The sequence below is a fragment of the Canis lupus genome, chromosome 15, assembly GCF_048164855.1.
Source record: "Canis lupus baileyi chromosome 15, mCanLup2.hap1, whole genome shotgun sequence".
Classification (NCBI taxonomy): domain Eukaryota; kingdom Metazoa; phylum Chordata; class Mammalia; order Carnivora; family Canidae; genus Canis; species Canis lupus.
The window spans coordinates 54,580,287-54,599,893 of NC_132852.1; the positions used below are offsets into that span (position 1 = coordinate 54,580,287).

The 19,607-nt window shown below is 37.3% G+C and overlaps 2 protein-coding genes across 6 annotated transcripts in view; both read left to right on the forward strand.

Moving 5' to 3' along the window:
- MGAM (maltase-glucoamylase) overlaps positions 1 to 1,773 on the forward strand; it is a 97,275-nt gene extending 95,502 nt beyond the window's left edge. For all 4 annotated transcript variants that reach the window (XM_072777491.1, XM_072777492.1, XM_072777489.1 and 1 more), the window contains one exon: positions 834 to 1,773. In XM_072777491.1, coding sequence (XP_072633592.1) covers positions 834 to 911 — 78 coding nt within the window. In that variant the 3' untranslated portion in view covers positions 912 to 1,773. The remainder of the gene's footprint in view (positions 1 to 833) is intronic.
- Positions 1,774 to 6,934: 5,161 nt separating this feature from the next.
- Positions 6,935 to 19,607, forward strand: part of LOC140605253 (probable maltase-glucoamylase 2) — an 87,348-nt gene continuing 74,675 nt past the window's right edge. Inside the window, exons 1-3 of one of the 2 annotated variants that reach the window (XR_012007962.1) lie at positions 6,935 to 7,070; positions 11,529 to 11,631; positions 15,221 to 15,300. Coding sequence is in view for 1 of the 2 variants with exons in the window: in XM_072777488.1 (XP_072633589.1) it covers positions 11,529 to 11,631; positions 15,221 to 15,300 (183 nt within the window). In the remaining variant the exon portion in view is untranslated. The remainder of the gene's footprint in view (positions 7,071 to 11,528; positions 11,632 to 15,220; positions 15,301 to 19,607) is intronic. The other variant, XM_072777488.1, reaches the window with a different exon arrangement.

Consider the following 19,607-nt stretch of genomic DNA (forward strand, 5'->3'; position numbering starts at 1 on the left):
CAACAATAGCAATGAAGTTCATGCATGTACAGACAGTAACAATTGTCATGAATCCTACTTAGCTCACAGTAATTCTAAAGCTGTTGACTGCAAGACACATTCTGATTTCATGAATGTTAAATATGTAGAAAATTTGCCCCTTAGCATCAGTGCAATGTGGTGTTTCCAACACTTGTCCTCATGGTAAATGGATCTTTCTGTGTGTGCTTGCTTCTTGCTTTTTTCTGGACTTTTTCTTTCATAATCCTTCCTGATTACAAGGCCTGAAACAAAAGTTTTCCCTTCAGTTTTGTATTTTTTACTTGTTTCCTCATACTTGTGGCTTTCTTCTCAACCAACTTCCCCAACTCTACTAAGAGCTCATAAAGGACTTTGCCCAATCTTGTTGCTGACCCACTCCTGGACTGTCATACTAGCTGCTGACGGCACTCGCAATGACACTTTATGGAAGCCATTTGCCTCGAAAAAAGCTGAACTGTTGGACTTTCACTGGGGAAACACCAAGTCGCTATGGGGGGAACAGGAAAAGGAGAAAAAGAAAGGAGGGTTCCAAGGAATGGAAATGAAGACATCTCCAATTTTCTGTGCAGTTGTTTTAGGGTAGTTGCATTATTTAGGGCCCATTGTCATTTCCCTATCACTGAATAAATTTTGTACTCTAAGGAATCAAGAAACAGCCTCTTCACCTGAAAATTTGGGGGCTGCCTGACAGCTAGGCAATGATTTGTGAAAGTAGCAGAGTGCATGTGAACCATTGGATTGTGTCTGATTCACTTGAGTGCAGGAAATTTCAATTGCCAGATGCCCACTCCTTTTCCTTTGGTTCCCAACAGGTGTTAAGCATTGATGTGACCGGCAGAGATATCAGCCTCCATAATTTCATTTCACTGACGTGGAGAAGCACTCTGTGAATTTTTAGAGCAAGATTTTAATTATGAATAGCTTTGGAACTACTTCTACTTCATGCTTATAAAGTTGTTGAGTAGTTAATTGGTTCATGCTCAGTGTGGGTAAAGTATTTTATTAATTTTGTCACATATTTTTGTCTGTGTCTTGGCCCTGTGGTGTAGGCCATAGGGAAGTGTGGGAAATCTATGGGTTGTTTTTCTGTCTCTGTGTGATTAACATGGTACTGCTGGCTCATCATACAGTATCTACTGAAGATGAACTGGGTCCATGATGAAGTTGTGTGTGTGTGTGTGTGTGTGTGTGTGTGTGTAATCATTGAATGGGCTCCACTCTTGCTGAATACATAAGTAAAAGCTTGCCAGAACAATCCAGATCCTGGAGTTGACTAATGCCTCAAGAAAGTATCCAGAAAGAACATCGGCTAGTTGGTTCTAGGGCGAGGGGAGCAATAGGCTGAGAGCATGATATGAGGGGAAAGCAAGGAAACACAGGAAGAGTTAGCAGGAAAGATGAGAGGAAACAGAAGATGGTGATAAGAAGCCATCACCACAATAAGAAGAAACCACAGAAGTCTCAGAATAGTAGACTCAGGGGGAAGAGACAAGAAGGGCCAACTCACATGGAAGCAAGAAGATGGGTAGGGCAATGCTTAGCATATGGGAATAGGGGTAAGGATGATATTTAAGCAGGCAAAACTGAAGGAAGGAGTTTGAATGTAAAAAATGTAACTTATTTTTGCAGTGGTGTGCTTCAAGATATGTAAATCATATTTCTTTGCTCTGTGTCTAACATATATAACCACCGTTTACACAAATGTGTACAACTTAAATGCCAGAGAAAAATAAAACAAGCTAATTTACAAGAGATTTTGGATTTTGTGGTATTTTTACCCTGGTTAACCACCCTTTGGGGTTAAGGCTTCTTGCTTAGCAAACCCTTGTAAGTTGGTCTTGTTCTCTGTGGCATCAGAGTTCCTACAGTCTAACCCACTGACAGAATGATCAGATTTATGATTATCCACTCTTTCCCTCACACCACCGGATGGGTTTTTCTTAGGATTCATGTTTGCAGAAGCATGTACTTAGGTGGTCGTTGTTGTTTTAGTCATCATAGCAACTATAACAACTGTTATATCTGGTAAAATGTCTACTGATAAAAACAGAATTTGCAACATTATTAGTTAAAATTTGAGATGGTTAAAATTTGGGATAAAGAAATGACATATTAGTGTTCAACAGGAATATTTACTTGAAATATTCCTTGAAAATGAGTGTGTTGAAAATAAATATGTATACTTCCCTAAGCCTTTTTTAAAAAAATATTTTATTTATTTATTCATGAGAGGCACAGAGAGAGAGAGAGAGAGGCAGAGACACAGGCAGAGGGAAAAGCAGGCTCCACGCAGGGAGCCTGACGTGGGACTTGATTCCAGGTCTCCAGGATCACACCCCGGGCTGAAGGCAGCGCTAAACCGCTGAGCCACCGGGCTGCCCTTTTTTCTTTTTTTAAAACACCAAGAATGCATACTATTTTAAAGAAATCCTGTTAAATTAAAATACATTAAATGAATATTTTAAAAATTTAATATAGTAACACATAAGGCATTTTTAATGATCACTTTAAATAACAAGATCTAGCAGTGGACTTCATAATGTCCTAATTTCCTCATGATGATCAGCATAGACAATATTTTGAGATATCTACTACTGTTTCCTAGTGTGATATGAAAATATCTGTGCTTCTATTTTTGAAAGACTCCTGTGTACTGCTAAGACTGCTGTGCTCTGCTCTTTACATTTATAATCTAAGAAAATGCTAAATTTCAGTTAGTAATTAGTAAACAAAGATGTATTTTTCCCGTCAATACTTGCACATTCCCTAAGTTATACTTATACTCCTTGGATTTCTGGGGACCTCGGTTCAAGAATTCCTAGATTAAAGCATGTCTGCTTCTCAGACTTCAGATTAGTGGCTGGGTCCCTATGTGGCTCTAGCATTTTAAGAGTCCCTAAGCCTCAGCTAGTCACATGTTTCTTGAATTCATTCATCCTTTTTCTATTTTTTAAAAGATTTTATTTATTTATTCATGAGAGACATACACAGAGAGAGGCAGACACATAGGCAGAGGGAGAAGCAGGCTCCCTGCGGGGAGCTCAATGCAGGATTTGATCCCAGGACTCCAAATCACGACCTGAGCCAAAGGCAGACCCTCAACAATCAAGACACCCAGGTGTCCCTATTTTGGCTTTTAAACAGCCAGTTCCTTATGGATGTGAAGACTTTCACTGTAGGACTGAAATGATTCATAGTAGCTCTGGGAGGGGGGTCAGTGAGGGAGCTGGCTCTGTGGCTCCCTTAATTTCTCTCTCTGAACAGAGTTGTCCTTCTTACATATAAGGTTACATCCTGCCTAGCCCCAATCACAGGTGTTTGATCCACCAGTTGAGCATTTTCTGGGGCTTTCATTTGAGTGACAAAAACTCAGAAGCAAAAAAAACAAAAACAAAAACAAAAACAAAAAACAAAAAACAAAAGACAGAAGCACTCTTTTGGGTCAGGGACTTGGTGAAGTCACTCTGTCTCTTGGGGATCATGCCTCCTCATCTGCAAACTGCTGGTGTCAAAGCTGAAATTTCCAAACACTGGAAAGAGGCTTAGCCTTGCTCTCTGGGAGTGGGTGTAGAAGGCAGATTGGCAGGGATCTGAGCTCCCCATCCTGTCTTCAGTCAATCACTCAGTTACATACTGGAATTCTATTTGAATAAAGAATTTTAAATACATATACATAGATATTAATATACAAAAGTCTATATAATACATACACTGAAATTTTTTATTCAAGTGGAATATATATATATATATATATAGCCTCATATACATTTCATGCATCATATTTATGTAAAAAGTTTGAAAACCAGTACACCAAGTCACCAGTTCCATAAACATTTTGGTCCCAGCACCTCTTTATAATCTGAAAAAAATATTGAGAATTCCAAAGCTTTTGTTCATAGGGTTCTATCTATCAGTATTTATTATATTAAAAGTTAAAATGATTAATTGTACACCTAAAACTAATATTATACTGGAATTTAAATGAAAACTTGGGGAAAAAAATAAGAATCAATACACATGGAGCCATATACACTTGTGGCTGCCTTGAAGCAGACCTGTAACATGGACCTACACCTGTAACTCCTGGCAAGCTATTGGGGAAAGGTTGGAGTCTTTTTGAGACAATCTCTCTCTCCAAGGCCACATAATTTCACTTTAACTGTTTGTAGGTATGCTAAAAAACAAACAAAAAACCAACCAAACAAAAACCAATCTGAAACCCTTTCACTTAAAGAGGAAGAAATTCATTCCTTTTCTTATTAAAACCATCCTTGTTATAATATTAATCATCATAGTTACCTACAAAGACAAGGTTTGTGTTGACCTTGGCAGATGTGGTCCAAGTGTCGGCAACATTCCTTTCTTGTCATTACAGCAATATCAGAGATTTTTGAGTCTTGCCTTAGAGGAAGGTGCTTTGAAAGTTAAGGGCCATGCATATTGTTGGTTTCTGACTTGATTCAATCATCTGCTTGCTTTGATCACTTCATAAGTTCTGTCAAGAGCTAACTTTACCGTCCTTTTTACTAATAAGCAACTGGAAGAAAATTAAGTGGCATGCTTGTTTCTTCTCTTCAAAATGTCTCTTTTTCATTGATCAACACAAGTATGTGACCCAGTATCTTCCAGTTGCTAGTGAGCAAGAAGGGATGGCAAAGTTAGCTAATTTCTGCACTTTAGGAAACAGATAATAGCTGGGATAGTCAGCACTGAAATGTGAATGATGTCATAAATGAGCCTGGGATGTGGGGAGCTAAGAGTAAAGTATCACACAGAGAATAAAATGATCTTATGTAGCAATAAATCTCCTTTCTTGATCTTTTGCCAAGATACCATCCCAATTTGAAATGAGATCCAGGGACATTTTCCCTCTGACAAAGGCTCTCTTTTACTAGAGTTAAAGATAAGGTGCTTATGTCATTCCTGAAGTTCATAAAGGTAGAAACCAAGTTTCTGTGTGTGTGTGTGTGTGTGTGTGTGTAAACTTGCATACACTGAACGTTTGAAGCAAACATGGACTACTATTGCTACTACATTATTTATGGATCTTAGATGCCATTGAAAGATGGCATACCCTCATATATTGTTATATATATAGGATATATGACTATATACCCTCATATATTGCTGGTGGGAATGTAATATGTTACCCGCCACCATGTTGGAAAATGCAATTCTTCATAAAGTAAGGATAGAGTTGTCATATGATCCAGAAATTTCACTCCAAAGTGTATCCCCCAAAAGAATTGAAAATGTATGTCCACACAAAACTTGTATGTGCCTGTTTATAGCAGCATTGCTCATAATATCAAAAAGAAGGAGAAACAACCGAAAAGTACATCAACTGATGAATATATAAACAAACTGTAATATATCAATGTAATGAATATTATCCAGCCATAAAATGGTATAAAGTACCTGAGGGCACTTAATACCTACAACAATATGGTTGAATTTTGAAAACATTATGCCAAGTGGAGAAACCAGACACAAATGGCTGCATATTGTATGATTCTATTTATAAGAAATATTCAGAATAGGCAAATCCATAAAGAAAGATAGTAGAGGGTGCCTGGGTGGTTCAGTTGGTTAAGCATCTGCCTTTGGCTCAGCTATGATCCCAGAGACCTGGGGTGGAGCCCCTTCCCTGCTGAGCAGGGAGCCTGCTCCTCCCTTCTGCTTGTGCTCTCCTCTTGCTATTCCTCTCTCTCTCAAATAAATAAATAAAATCTTTAAAAAAGTATAAAGAGAAAGCAGATTAGTGGCTGCAGAAATGGGGGAGAGAAAAATGGGAAGTGATCACGAATGAGTGATGGCTTTCTTTTGGAATGATGAAAATGTGCTGGAATTGGATAGTGGTGATGGTTGCAAAACTCTATGAATATACCAAAACCCACTGAATTGTATACTTTGAAAGGATGAATGTCATGGCATGTGAATTATATTTCATTATAAAAGTAACCCACTTTAGCTAGCTTAAGAACAAAAAGGAATTTTGAAAGATATTAATGACTCACCGAAACTCCAGGAAGTCTAGGGTGTCGGGTTTGGTGTGGACTATGTGGCTAGGTACAGCAGCCTGATTGCCTTGTGGGAGGTTCCACTGCCACTGTCTTTAGTACATGTCCGGCAGCCTGTACCCCCAATATCGAGCATAGGATGCCACTAGGTTCCCAGTCCCTGCTGCCTCTGAAACAATGTCTCTTCACCATCCTGGATTCTGCATGGTACCTCCTTCTCTCCACTTTCTTCCCGGGTCACATCTCATTGGCCGAGCACAGGTCACTTGCCTCTACTTTGGCTGAAAGGGAGATTGTGAAAGAGAATTTCTAGCCCCCTACTTGGAAAGTCAGAATTCTCAAGGTGGAAAGTTCCTTAAATATTAGAAATTTTTTATAGGTGCCGATCAGTCAAAGAGCATGACAAATTTCCAGTAGAGATGTCTTCCCCCTTTGAGATTATATAATGTCTACTTTGATGGTGCTTTTTTTTTTTTATTGAGAATAACTGATGGGAAGGCTTATTTAAATTAATGGAAAGCTTAGTTATTCAAGAGACCTTTGGGAGACAAAATGGAAAAAGGAACAATGTGGTTGAACCAAGCATGAGACATTCATTCTTTCATTTACTTATTCAACAAATAGCTATATATTTAAAACTGCAGGTGTTGGGCAGGACCTGCATGTAGGACTGAAGATGACCAGCTCCTGGACTCTTTAGGCCACTGGGACAGACAAGCAGGTATAATGTAGTATGACAAGCAAAGTAATTGGATATGAACAGGAACACAGAAGAAGCATAACTATTAGAATAAAACCCCACCTTCCTCTTTTATTAACAAATGGAGCTTTCTCCAAGTCACCGGGAAAGCAAGGGCCCTTTTATGGTCAGTTGCAAAATGCCCTCCTCTCCTCCAATCGCCATCAGATTTACAGGGCAATAAATCAATCCTGGCAGAAGCTGGCGACACCAGCCTTCTCACCTTTGCTCAGTGCTCCTCAAGAACCACTGAGGGATAGACGCAACAAATAAAGGGATACGGCTATGAGGTGAGTACTTTTCCCTATGCATGTCGTGCTTTGAATAAATAGTGTTCTTTTTTTCTTATAAATGCCCCTATCTGCTCTGCTACATGATCTGGACAACTCGCACTTTTCTTCTGAACCTGATGTTTTCTTCCTTTTCCAGAAACTATAAGGGATGAGATAGCACATGGAGTCACAGGCCTACTGGACAGGAGAGGGATATGTGTGTGTGTGTTGTGTGTGTGTGTGTGTGTGTGAGTGTGTGTAACAGATGGAGAAAATCAGATGCATGATGTTCCTCTCTCACTGGGATAAAACAGGAAAGAATAAACAAATAGTATTCCCTTCTGGAAGCTAGCTGAAAATGACATGGATTGGGAAGAGAGTGGATGCATCTCTTTGGGCAGAGAGAGAAATGGTATACAATCATTAAGATTTTTAATAATAACCTGGATTTTAATTTTTCTAAAATTGTGGTTGATAATGTGGCTGTAGGTAGGAAGAGTGTCTAAGTAGCAGAGACTTTGTACCTTTAGGAATCCCCATCTACCTGCAATCTGCCAAGATGGTAATAGTTCTTGTGGCAAGAAAATGCTTGAGGTTGTCCCCAGGGTATCCTGAACTTCCTGAGCCACAGGTGTTAAAACTGCTCCCCCAAGGATTCAGGAATTGTGGAATAGGTGGCTGCCTTGGGTTTGTAGAGGCCAGAAAGGAAAGTCTCCTCATGGAGAGACACAGTGCTTGGAGAAGGGAAGCTGAGTGACAATTGTTTGCTGTGGGGTGGATCCGTCAGACTTCTTTCACTGCCTGAAATTCCACCACTGAAGGTCCAGCCTCTAGATCTGTAAGCTCTGAAGTGTAGGAGACATTGTGGAGACAGCAAGAATACTCAAAGACTAGTGTAAGAGGCAGAGCCTTAGTGTTTGCCTCAGTTATACCACTAACCATGGCTAGGCAAAGTTCCTTAACATTTACATGAAATGGGAATCATAATGCCTGCCTGGTGAACTTTGATGTATGGGTATCATAGCAATATAATTATATATATTATATATATATAATAATATATATAATTATATATATATATCATATGGAGATTAGAGTAAACTTTTGAATAATTTAGAGGAGACAAACTTGATAGATTTAGGCTAACAGGAAAAAATAGTTAATACACTCTAACTTCAATCCCAAACCTAACTCCCCCCTCCCTTGGCAAATTATCTGTAGATCCTTGGTCCTTACCCCCATTTCAGAACTAAGGTGCTTTTTTACTTGGCTCATTACACATTAACCAAAATCCTGCCTCAATATAAAAGTGAAACTAGATGCATATGGAAAAACTAATAGAAATGGTCATGGCATTGGGCCAGGGCTGAGAAGAACAGGGGTGCAGGGAAATGCAGTTAAAGGAGAGGTGAAGTAAAAAAAAAAGAAAGAAAGAAAATTCTTTGTTCACATAGATTTAAAGGTATCACTGGGATCCCTGGGTGGCGCAGTGGTTTGGCGCCTGCCTTTGGCCCAGGGCGCGATCCTGGAGACCCGGGATCGAGTCCGGCGTCAGGCTCCCGGTGCATGGAGCCTGCTTCTCCCTCTGCCTGTGTCTCTGCCTCTCTCTCTCTCTCTCTCTCTCTCTCTCTCTCTCTCTCTCTGTGACTATCATAAATAAATAAAAATTAAAAAAAAATAAAGGTTATCACTACACAGTTGTTGGTTTGGTGTGGCTAGAACGTAGAGGAGAGAAGAGGCAGGGGAGGTGGGCATAGGAAATGTCATAAAGACCTTCGATTACAAAGCTAAAGAGTTTACAAATTATTTGAAGAACCACTGAGGACTTGAATATAGGAAACCCAAATAACCCTGTTTGTGCAGTAGAAAGATGAATCCATCTGCAGAATGGAAGCAAGGAGCCAGTGGGAAAGCTGTGGTCACAGTTCAGGTCACAGTTCAGAAATGATGGCCCAACTAAAACATTTCTAGTAGTGATGCAGGGGAAGAAACAGATTTGAAAAGTATTGGGAGAGGAGTCTGACTGGTGACTGGCTATGAGAACTACAAGAAAGAGAGGAGTCAAAAAAGTTACGCAGACTTTTTAATGAAATTGTGATTCTGTTCCTCAAGATATTATTTGAGGAGAGGCCAATTGGGCAGAATTGGTGGAAGTTGGGACTGGGGTATGGGGAGAGATGAACACATGTTCAAACATGTTGAATTTGGTTAAGTGTGTGGGACATCCAGGTGAGATGTCTAATAGGCAGTTGCACATATAAATATAAATCTCTGGGCTAGAAATATAGATTGCACTGTCCTCGGGTGTTATATGAAATCGTATGCATGGTGGAGCTCGCTAAAAGAGGGGATGGCAGACCTATGTTGAAAATATAGGGAATGTCAATACTAGATGAAACAGAGGACTAAAAGAAAATTGAAGAAAAGCCAGAAAAGTGGGTGAAAACCAAGATTAAATGATAATCAAGGAATCCAAACATGGAGAAATTTAGAGAGGAAGGAGTGGTTGATAGTGCTGGATGATTAAGAGAGCGCCCATTGTATTTAGCAGCTCAATCACCGGTGACCTTGGCAGGAGGAATTTCAGTGGAATGCAAGAAACAGAAGCCATGCCAATAATATAGGAGGAAGGTAATGCAGATAGCATTCCATTATCTTTTTGGAAAGTTAGCTATAAAAGGAAAAATAAAGCTATAATGGTACGTAGAGAAGGACACAGAATCGTCACCAGAGTTTAGGATGATTTGGGATATACTTTTAAGGAGAAAGAGCACATTCGGAGGGAGAGGTTTTAATGCAAGAAAGAGGAAGGATAATTGGTGGAACAAGATTTTTGAGAAATTCAAAGTGTGTGGGATCTACAGAAAAGGTACAAGGGTTATGCTTAGACAAGAGGAGGGAAAACTCTTCCTTTAAGAAAAGGGGAAAGATAAGAATTTACCTAGATATGGATAATTTTTATAAAGAAGTTTGGGTTGAGAAGCAGGGAGATGAAATAGTTTCTGCAAAAATAGTTGTTTTATTTGTGATGTTGGGGATGATTTTGGCTGAGAGTAACACCATAGGTGACAAAGGTTGGGTTTGAAAACAAGGATTAGTGTTGGAAATTTCTCCTGTGAAGAATGAAAGAAGGTGGCAAGATTGTCAGTCAGTTTGAAGGCCCCGTGTATTTGTCAGATTACGAACCCAAGGCCATCTACATTGCGCTGAGCACATAAACCCGGAAGGCAGAAGTTTGGATCAATGGTTTCATTGTATGGATTCACTTAGCATATAGGGGAGCAAGGAAGATGAGAGAAATAATAGCTATTGAGGACTACGTCAAGGAAGGATAATAGCCAGAACAGACTAAGATTAAGAGGGAGTGGAACAGAACAGAAGCCTCAATGTGATCGAAGAATAAAGAAACAGTGCAATGAGAGGGTAAAAGGGAATGAGCTTCTGCCCAGTAAATAGTAAGTAGAGGCTAGGAGTTTCACAAGTGGAACAGTTCTGGGGAGTGATAAATTCCAGGGAATAGCCAGTGTGTAGGGGCAGTGGGAAGAGTACTGAAGATGGTGGAGAGTTGGTCAAGGAATGACATGGTGGGGCGGTCATGGGATTGCGAAGCATGTGAGATTTACTATAACTAGAGCAGAAGAATGAGAGTACCTCCAGAACCTGACTTCTGGAGGTGAAGAAATGCACATCCAAATAGCTAACGCCTCCACCTGTTAGTATGCAAGCCAGGACGAGCATCAAAGTTCTTGGGTTCCCTGATCACTACACACTCCAATCCACCAAATATTTTAAAGCCTGAGTCTATGGATGCATGATTGGCAGGGCCAGGGTGAGCCACCAAATTTACGTGAGTTTGTGTACTGTGACCACGCAAGCAAACGTTGTGCTGGAGATCAGGATTCGGTTCATTTTTCTTACCAGAGTTTTAACAGGATTAGTCTCTTCTAAATAACTAAACACCTTACCATCGTGGCATGGAATTGGAATAAGAAGACTAGGATTCAGGTTTTGTTACTTTTTCCTTCCCTGAGAGTGACCCTCCACTCTACTGTGTAGGGTGGATGTGAGGATCAAAGTGGCATCTAAAAGGGATTTGTAAAAAAAAAATAAAAAATAAAAAAATAAAAGGGCTTTGTGAGGCACCTTAACCCCTTGTCTCCCTCCTGTACTCCATTCCACTCCTCACTCTCTACCTCTAGTTCTTTATGTCTGATATATGCTCTCCTTGGACAGTATTCAATCCCTCCAGAGACAAAAAAAGGCAAGGGCTCTTTTTCTAGAGGTGTTGGGTGCACAGACTAGAATTAATTGTAAACATTGTGATGAGTGGAAACCAATAGTCTCTTGATATTGTAAGGAGGGATGCTTGTAATCAAGTCATCTTGCAGATGAGTTCACATTTTAATCATGATGCCTGTCCTTTTGGATTGATGGGGTTTGCGGTTTGCTTAACTCTCATTATCTGTGTCCATCTAGATGGCAAGGAAACTCACTATATTGGAAGTCCTTCTGATCATCTTCTTCCTAACTGTACTGGCCTTAGATATCTTCTTGATGTTTTTTGTGTTGAATATTGAAGGTAAGGAGGATGCTTGTGGCTTTGGGGTTGGAAGGATTGGTAAAGAAAGTCCCCTCTGGATGCCAAGGACATCATTTCATTCTTTTGCTTTTCAGTATGGCAGCATATTGCATGATTCACAACCCACATCCGCAACCAAAACTTGACAAAAGACAAGTGTTCTTTTTCCACAACAAAACCTTGAATGCTAGTGACATTCAGGGTCCCAAATCCCATTTGATGAAGTTTAACAAGATGCAAAATTAGGCTCATCAGGTGTCCAGTCATAAAGTAATAGAACCTTTAAAAAGAAAGAACAGTTGGGGCAACAGGACCTAATCCCATTACATTATGGAAAAGGAAATTAGATTATAGGCAAGTTGGGGGCTGATTAACTTGGCTTAAATATATTAATTACAATTAGCTTCCAGCCCATATTCTGATTGAAATAGCTGTGATTTCTTCATCAATACCTTTGAATCTGTTTTCTCTCACATAAAAGCATCCAACAGAACACTTTCTCCTCTATGTACACAATACTCTAAATAATAAAATAATGTGTAATACAAAAAAAATATATCCTTAATTAAAACAGAATTTGAAGTTTATTTTGCTTGCTAAAACTCACTTCAGACATGTATTTTAAGCGAGCATTGAATAGAAACCCTACTCAATCTCTCTTCAGCACTCTCCACAATAAACATTAGGGCGCGTTCTAGGAACAATTATGTCTTTGAAAGATGATTTGAAAACTATTGATATAAACTATTTTTAGTCTATTAGTATTTTTCCCCTATTGAATTTTTTTGGGGGTAACAAATCCTATGAGATTACTATCCAATGTACATGAATAAGTAGTTTATTTTAGTTAACATAAAACTAGGTCTTCACACCTGAAGGTGTGAAGGCATTTACCCTAAGGCATTTACCTTAAATCACACTCTAATTCATGCAGAGTAATAAAATTCCACTTTCACCTGTTCTATACGTTGGGTTTCTTTAGAGATGCTTCTTGAAGATATGCTTCCATGAGTTGAAAAGGAAATTTTTAAATCTTTTTATTGTGATAAGAACACAACATGAGGTCTACCCTCTTAATAGATTCTTAAGTGTACAAGACAGTACCATCATTCGTAGGCATGATGTTGTACATCAGATATGTAGAACTTATTATTCATCTTGTGTAACTGAAACTTTATATATGTTAATTAGCAACATCCCATTTCTTCCTCCCCTCTGGCCATGGAAACTATCATTCTAGCCTTTGTATCTGTGATTTTGACTATTTTAAATTCTTCATATAAATGGAATCATGTAGCATCTGTCCTTCTGTAACCAGTTCATTTCACTGGCATAATGTCTTCCAGGTTCATCCACGTTATTGCAAATGACAAGATTGCCTTCCTTATTTTATGGCTGAATAATATTCTGTTATATGTACACACATCACGTTTTCTTCATTCATTGATTGATGGACACCTGGGTCGTTTTCACATATTGGTTATTGTGGATAGCACTGCAATTAGCATGAGGATGCTAGTATCTGTTTGAAGTTTTGATTTCAATTCTTTGAATTCTTTGAATAAATATCCAGAAGTGGGATTGCTGGATCATATAGTGCTTCTATTTTTAATTTTTTGAGGAATTTCCATATTGTTTTCCATAATGGCTGCACCAATTTGCATCAACTTCACCATTAGCATACAAGGGTCCAATTGTTCCACATTCTCACCAACAGTTGTTATCTTTCTTCTTTTTTTTCTATAATATCCATCCTAAGATGTGAGGTGATATCTAGTTGTGGTTTTGATTTAAATTTCCCTGATGATTAGTGACATTGAGCTTCTTTTCTGTTGGCCATTTGTGTGTCTCTGGAGAAATGCTTATGGAAGTCTTTAGCCCATTTTTTAATCAGATTCATTTTGTTTATTTTGTTTTTACTATTGTGTTGTAGGCATTCCTTATATATTTTAGAATTTTGCCCATTTTCAGATAGATGGTTTGCAAATATTTTCTCCCATCCTTTATGTTACCTTTTCATTCTGTTGATGGTTTCCTTTGCTGTGCAGAAGCTTTTTAGTCCCACTTGTCCAATTTTACTTTTGTTGCATGTGCTTTTGGTGTCATATCCATGAAATCCTTGCCAAGACCAATCTCATGAAGTGTTTTTCACATGTTTTCTTCTAAGAATTTCGGTTTCAAGGGTCTTACATTTAAGTCTTTAATGCAATTTTAAAATAAAATTTTATTTAAATATATATACAAATAAGTATAGAGCCATAAAGGTAGGAGAGTTGTTTTGATGTCTTTTTTTGAATAGAAACAAAGATACTAAAGGAGACCTATTATGCTTACAATAACTGTTGACTCAAGCTTCAAATGGAATTCTGGGTTTTGACTGGCTCATGGAGCCTACTGAACCAGATCCTACTTCTGATGTTACATTGGCAGGTGGCGGGGGTGGGGGTGGGAGTTCATAGAAGTGACAAAGTCTAAAGTAAAAATAGCAATGTTGAGTGAAGATCTTTGTCCAAATGAGGACAATAATATTTACCTACCTAGTTTACCTCACAGGTGGCTGAAAATGAGTGGGGAAAAAAAGGCAAAAAATAAACAAAAAACAAATGTGTGGGACAGCAGGATATCAGCATGTAAAAAAAAATAATACTGGATCCCCACCTGAATCACATAGAAAAATTAACTCAAAATGGATCAAGACTTGAAATGTAAGAGCCAAACCCATTAAATTCTAAGAAGAAAACACAAATATTTTGACCTCGAGTTAGGCAACACTGTCTTAGGTACACACTAATGGGAATGGAAAATTGTGCAGTCCCTTTGGAAAAGAGTTTAGCAGTTCCTCAAAAACTTAGAGTTAACCGTACTAATTAGCAATTCCATTTCCAGATATATAACCAAGAGAATTCAAAACATCTGTTCACACAAAAACCTGTATGGAAATGTTCATTGTAGAATTCTGTGTAATAGTCAAAAAGTGGAAGTAACCCAAATGTGCGTCAACTTTGGAGGGGACTTTTTAGTGTTATATCCATACTATGGTTATGGTTCACCCATAAAAAGAAATGAAATGCTTGTTACATGCTACAACATGGATAAGCCTTGCAAACATTATGCCAAGTGAAAGAAGCCAGACATTAAAGACCACATACTTTATGATTCCATTTATATGAAATATCCAGAATAGGCAAATCCATAGAGGCAGAAAGCAGATTAGCATTTGCCAGAGACTGGGAGAAGGGAGGGATGGGGAATGACCACTAATGGGTATGTGATTTCTTTTCAGGATGGTGAAAATGTTCTGGAATTAGATAGTGGTGATTGGTTGTGCAACTTTGTAAAATACTGAAAGCCATCGAATTGTACACTTTAAGAGGGTGAATTTGATGGCATATGAATTATATCTCAATAAAAACAAAAAAAAGGCAAATATGTTTAGCACTTGTATGTACATGTAGGTACTAGCTACTAGGGATCAATATACTGGTCAATACAGGAGAATTGGCTGAAAGTCTATAACTTCACCTGCATCCTTCTTGGAATTTTGATTACCATACAGATGTTCAATATTTTTCCTTTAATTCCTATACAGCGACTGCATTTGCTCCAGAGTGCCCAGAGATCCCTGAATCAGAGAGGATAGACTGTGCTCCTGGCCAGGTGGTGACAGAGGTCAGAGAAATGGGCTCCCTGATGTTGGTCTGCTGGGTTTTATTTACAGAAATGAGTATATGAAGTGGGACAAGGGTGGTGGTGGAGGGGATTATGGGCCTCTGATTTGTTTGGAGTCATTTCTCTTTCACCTTATTAAAATAAACAGCAACACTGTGGAAGCAGGATAGGTTGGAAGGAACTAAGAGTGTTGGCTCATGGGGTCTCAAGTCCAGAGTAGAAGGGGGAGTTCATAATGTGTCATAAGTGTGATTCCAAGGATAGCTATGGGAAGGTTAAATGTTTGTGGGCTAGACCATGTATTGCTTGAAAATAGAGGCCATCAAACACATATGGATGATTGAGTTAGTCATTTGTAGAACTCCAGTGACTTGTTATAAGAGCCTTCTAAAATTGGTGTTAAGTGGATCACTGAATCCTACTCCTCAAACCAATCTTACAATATATGTAAACTAACTAGAATTTATTTTTTTTTATTTTTTTTTAAATATTTTTTTCTTTATTTATTTATGATAGTCACAGAGAGAGAGAGAGAGAGAGAGAGAGAGAGGCAGAGACATAGGCAGAGGGAGAAGCAGGCTCCATGCACCGGGAGCCCGACGTGGGATTCGATCCCGGGTCTCCAGGATCACGCCCTGGGCCAAAGGCAGGTGCCAAACCGCTGCGCCACCCAGGGATCCCACTAACTAGAATTTAAATAAAAACTTGAAACAAACAAAAAACCCAAGAAAACAAAAATAAAATGGTGTATTGGCAACAGATCTTCCAAATGAACATATGCTAAAGAATTTAGATTTTCTCCCTGGGTAGTCACCACAAGAGTATCAACTCTTTAAACTCCGTTTAATTGTAATTTGTGACTTTATCAAAAAGGAAATATGTATTTAGATTTTATTTCTTTCCCCCATATTCTACATTCTATATCCCATAATATCCTATTGGGATATTAATTAGGACTGCATTGATTTTTTGGTTTAATTTAGGAAATATTGATAACTCCATAATTTTGAATCTTCCCATTCTAAAAACAGGAAGTCTTACCATATCAACTCTTTTTAATGTATGTATATTCCTCAATCAGGTTTTGTATTTCTCTTGATATGCATTTTATTACCTATGCATCATGAGGGTTTTTTCCCCCTAGATCTTTCCTGTAGTTAGTTTCTATTGTATATACAATCCATTATATTTTCTAATTGGTGCTCCTTTTATTACTAATGATTATTTTGTATTTATTATATTTATTTTATATTTATACATTTGTGTTCGATTACAACATAACATGTTAATTATATAATTGGCCAGCTGAAATTTTCTATTATTTCTAAGTGGTTTCTGTAGTTCTTCTTCTTGAATTATTAAGTATACAGTTATGTTCTAGGCAAATAATGATACATAAGAATGGAATTTTTAGGGGCACCTGGGTGGCTCAGTCATTGTGTCTGCCTTTGGCTCAGGTCATGATCCTGGGGTACTGGGATCAAGTCCCACATCAGGTTCCCCACAGGGAGCTTGCTTCTCCCTCTGCCTACGTCTCTGCCTTTCTCTGTGTCTCTCATGAATGAATAAATAAGATCTTTAAAAATGGAATTTTCAGTTCATAGGAAATATACATGTTTATATTTTGGGGATCTTGCAAAATAGTTTTTCAAAATATTTGTACCAATTTACACTCCTAGTAGCAGTATATAAGAGCAATTACTTTGCATCCTAACCTTCTTTTGGTGTTTTTTCCTTTTTCTTTGTTTTCTTTAATGTAATTTTCACTTAAAAATTTTGAATATTGAAGTATGGTTTACATTATGTTTTATTAGTTTCAGGTATACAACATACTGATTCAACATTTCTATATATTACACAATACTCATCATGATAAGTATAGTTACCATCTGTTACCATACGTTGTTACAATATTATTGACTATATTCCCTATGCTGTGTACATCCCACATGACTAATGAAGTTAAACACCTTTTCCTATACTTCTTGGCTACATGGATAATCATATTTATGAGGTGTCTTTTTAATTTTTTAACCAGTTTTTTTCTGCTGGGCTCTTCATTTATTCTTATTGCTTTGTAGTAGTAATTTATATATTCTGGATACAAATCTCTTATCTTCTCTTATTCTGTGATTTGACTTTTAACCCAATGGTCACTTTTGGTGAAAAGTAGTTCTTAATTTTACTAAAATACACTTTAAGAGGTCTAACATGCATTTTGTATTCTATTTAAAAATTCTCACCTACTCCAAAGTTAGAAAAATATATTCCTATACATTCCTCTGAATGCATTGTTTTATTTTTCAAATTTAGACTTTTAATCAAACTAAAATTTGTTTTTGTGTATGGTATCAAGTAGAAGTCCAGAACATTTTTTTTTCATGAATCCTTAATAGATCCATCATGACTTATTGAAATTACCATCTTTTCCCCTCTGCATTGTAGTGACACATTTATTGTAAATTATGTCTTTATATGTGAGGACCTGTTTCTGGAACATCTATTTTGTTCCATTATCAGTCTGTTCTTTTGCCAATATCACATTGTGTTGATTAGTATAGCTTTATAAAGGTCATGATATGTGGTTGTGTAAGTCCTCCTTATCATTCCTATTTTTCTTCAAGATTGCCTAGCCTATTGTCAACGCTTTAGACTTATAAATACATTTTAGAATTGGTCTCTCAGTTTTCTCAAAAAAATCTACCAGAAATTTTATTCTGTACACATAAAATAAATAAATCTGTAAGAAGTTCCATATTTATAAGAGTGAATATTTTAATCTATGGTCATGATATATTTTTTCATTTATTGAGATTTTTAATTTTGAAGTTTTTGGTGTAGAGGCTTGAAAAATTTTTCCAGGTTTTTCTAACTATTTGATATTTGATTTTATATAAATATTTTTACATTTTAATTTTCCATTTAAGCTATTGTTGGCATATGGATTTAAAATTGATTTTTTGAATATTGATCTTATAGCCAGAAATCTTAAATTTGCTTATTAATTATCTTAGTTTGTTTATAGGAACTTTTGGATTTTTCTTAAACATAATGATACTGCAACTAATAACCATTTAATTTTTTTTCCAATATACTTTTCTTCTTCTTTGTCTTATAACACCAAGGATTGTTTTTCCTTCTAATTTTTTAATATTGTTTGAAATATTTTATCTAAAAGGCTATATGAAGTTTCAGAGAATGGAACTTTCTGGAGAATAATTTTTTTTTTTAAGATTTTTTATTCTTTTATGAGAGACACAGAGAGAGAGGCAGAGACACAGACAGAGGGAGAAGCAGACTCCTCGTGGGAAGCCTGATGCAGGACTTAATCCCCAGACCCCAGGATCACGACCTGAGCCAAAGGCAGACGCTCAACGCTGAGCCACCCAGGTGTCCCCTGGAGAATGATTTTTAACTAAACATAAGAAATAACCTTGCAGTAAAATATTAACTATGAAGGTGAAATATTGGATTTTGGAAGAAGTTGGCTACACATCATTTACAGAACTTAAGCATCTTTCAGAGGCACTACTGAAAAAATCCCTATATCAAATGGAAGTTAGATTAGATAAATTTCCAAACAATTCTCAAATTCTACTGATCAAATTATTATTTGAGTGGAAAATAGCATAAAAGTCTATTTAAAAGATAACTGGAGAATACTCTTTGGGAAAGTTTGGTGTTAGAGGAAAGAATAAAGATAGGGAGACTTGTCATGAGTCAACCACTGTCGTCTAGGTAAGAGTTTATGAGAATCTCTGTTATTGTCTGTGGTGGAAGTGGAAATGGAAAAGAAGAAGGAAATGTATATCAAAGGTTTGACCTTTTGTGTCTGCAATACTGAGAATGGCTTAAAATTGAACTAAGGATGTTATGGCAGACTGCATTTAAAAATATTGTATTTACCTGAATATATTAGATCTCTTGTCTTACTGCTGTTTACAGAGGTCTACAGACTTTGGAACAATTTATGGCAGTGAAACTAACCTTTTGGACTTTACCAACCTCAGTTTCAGAAGTAACAGAGCTAATGAATGTTTGCCTCGAGCTTAGTAATATCAGTTATCCAGAGGTTATCCAGAACCTGCAAACTCTTTCTCCACTGATCCCCTCCAGCTTTTTTTTTTTGTTGTTGTTGTTATCTGGAGAAGATGAGGCAGGAATATCAGCTGTATATACAGGGAATTAATATGTACATTTAAGAATATTTTATGGTTATACTGTGATTGCTTTGTTTATAATAGACATGAAACACTGATTTAAGTTATATTCATATTGTCATTTTTCAATGCAATTACATCAGATGT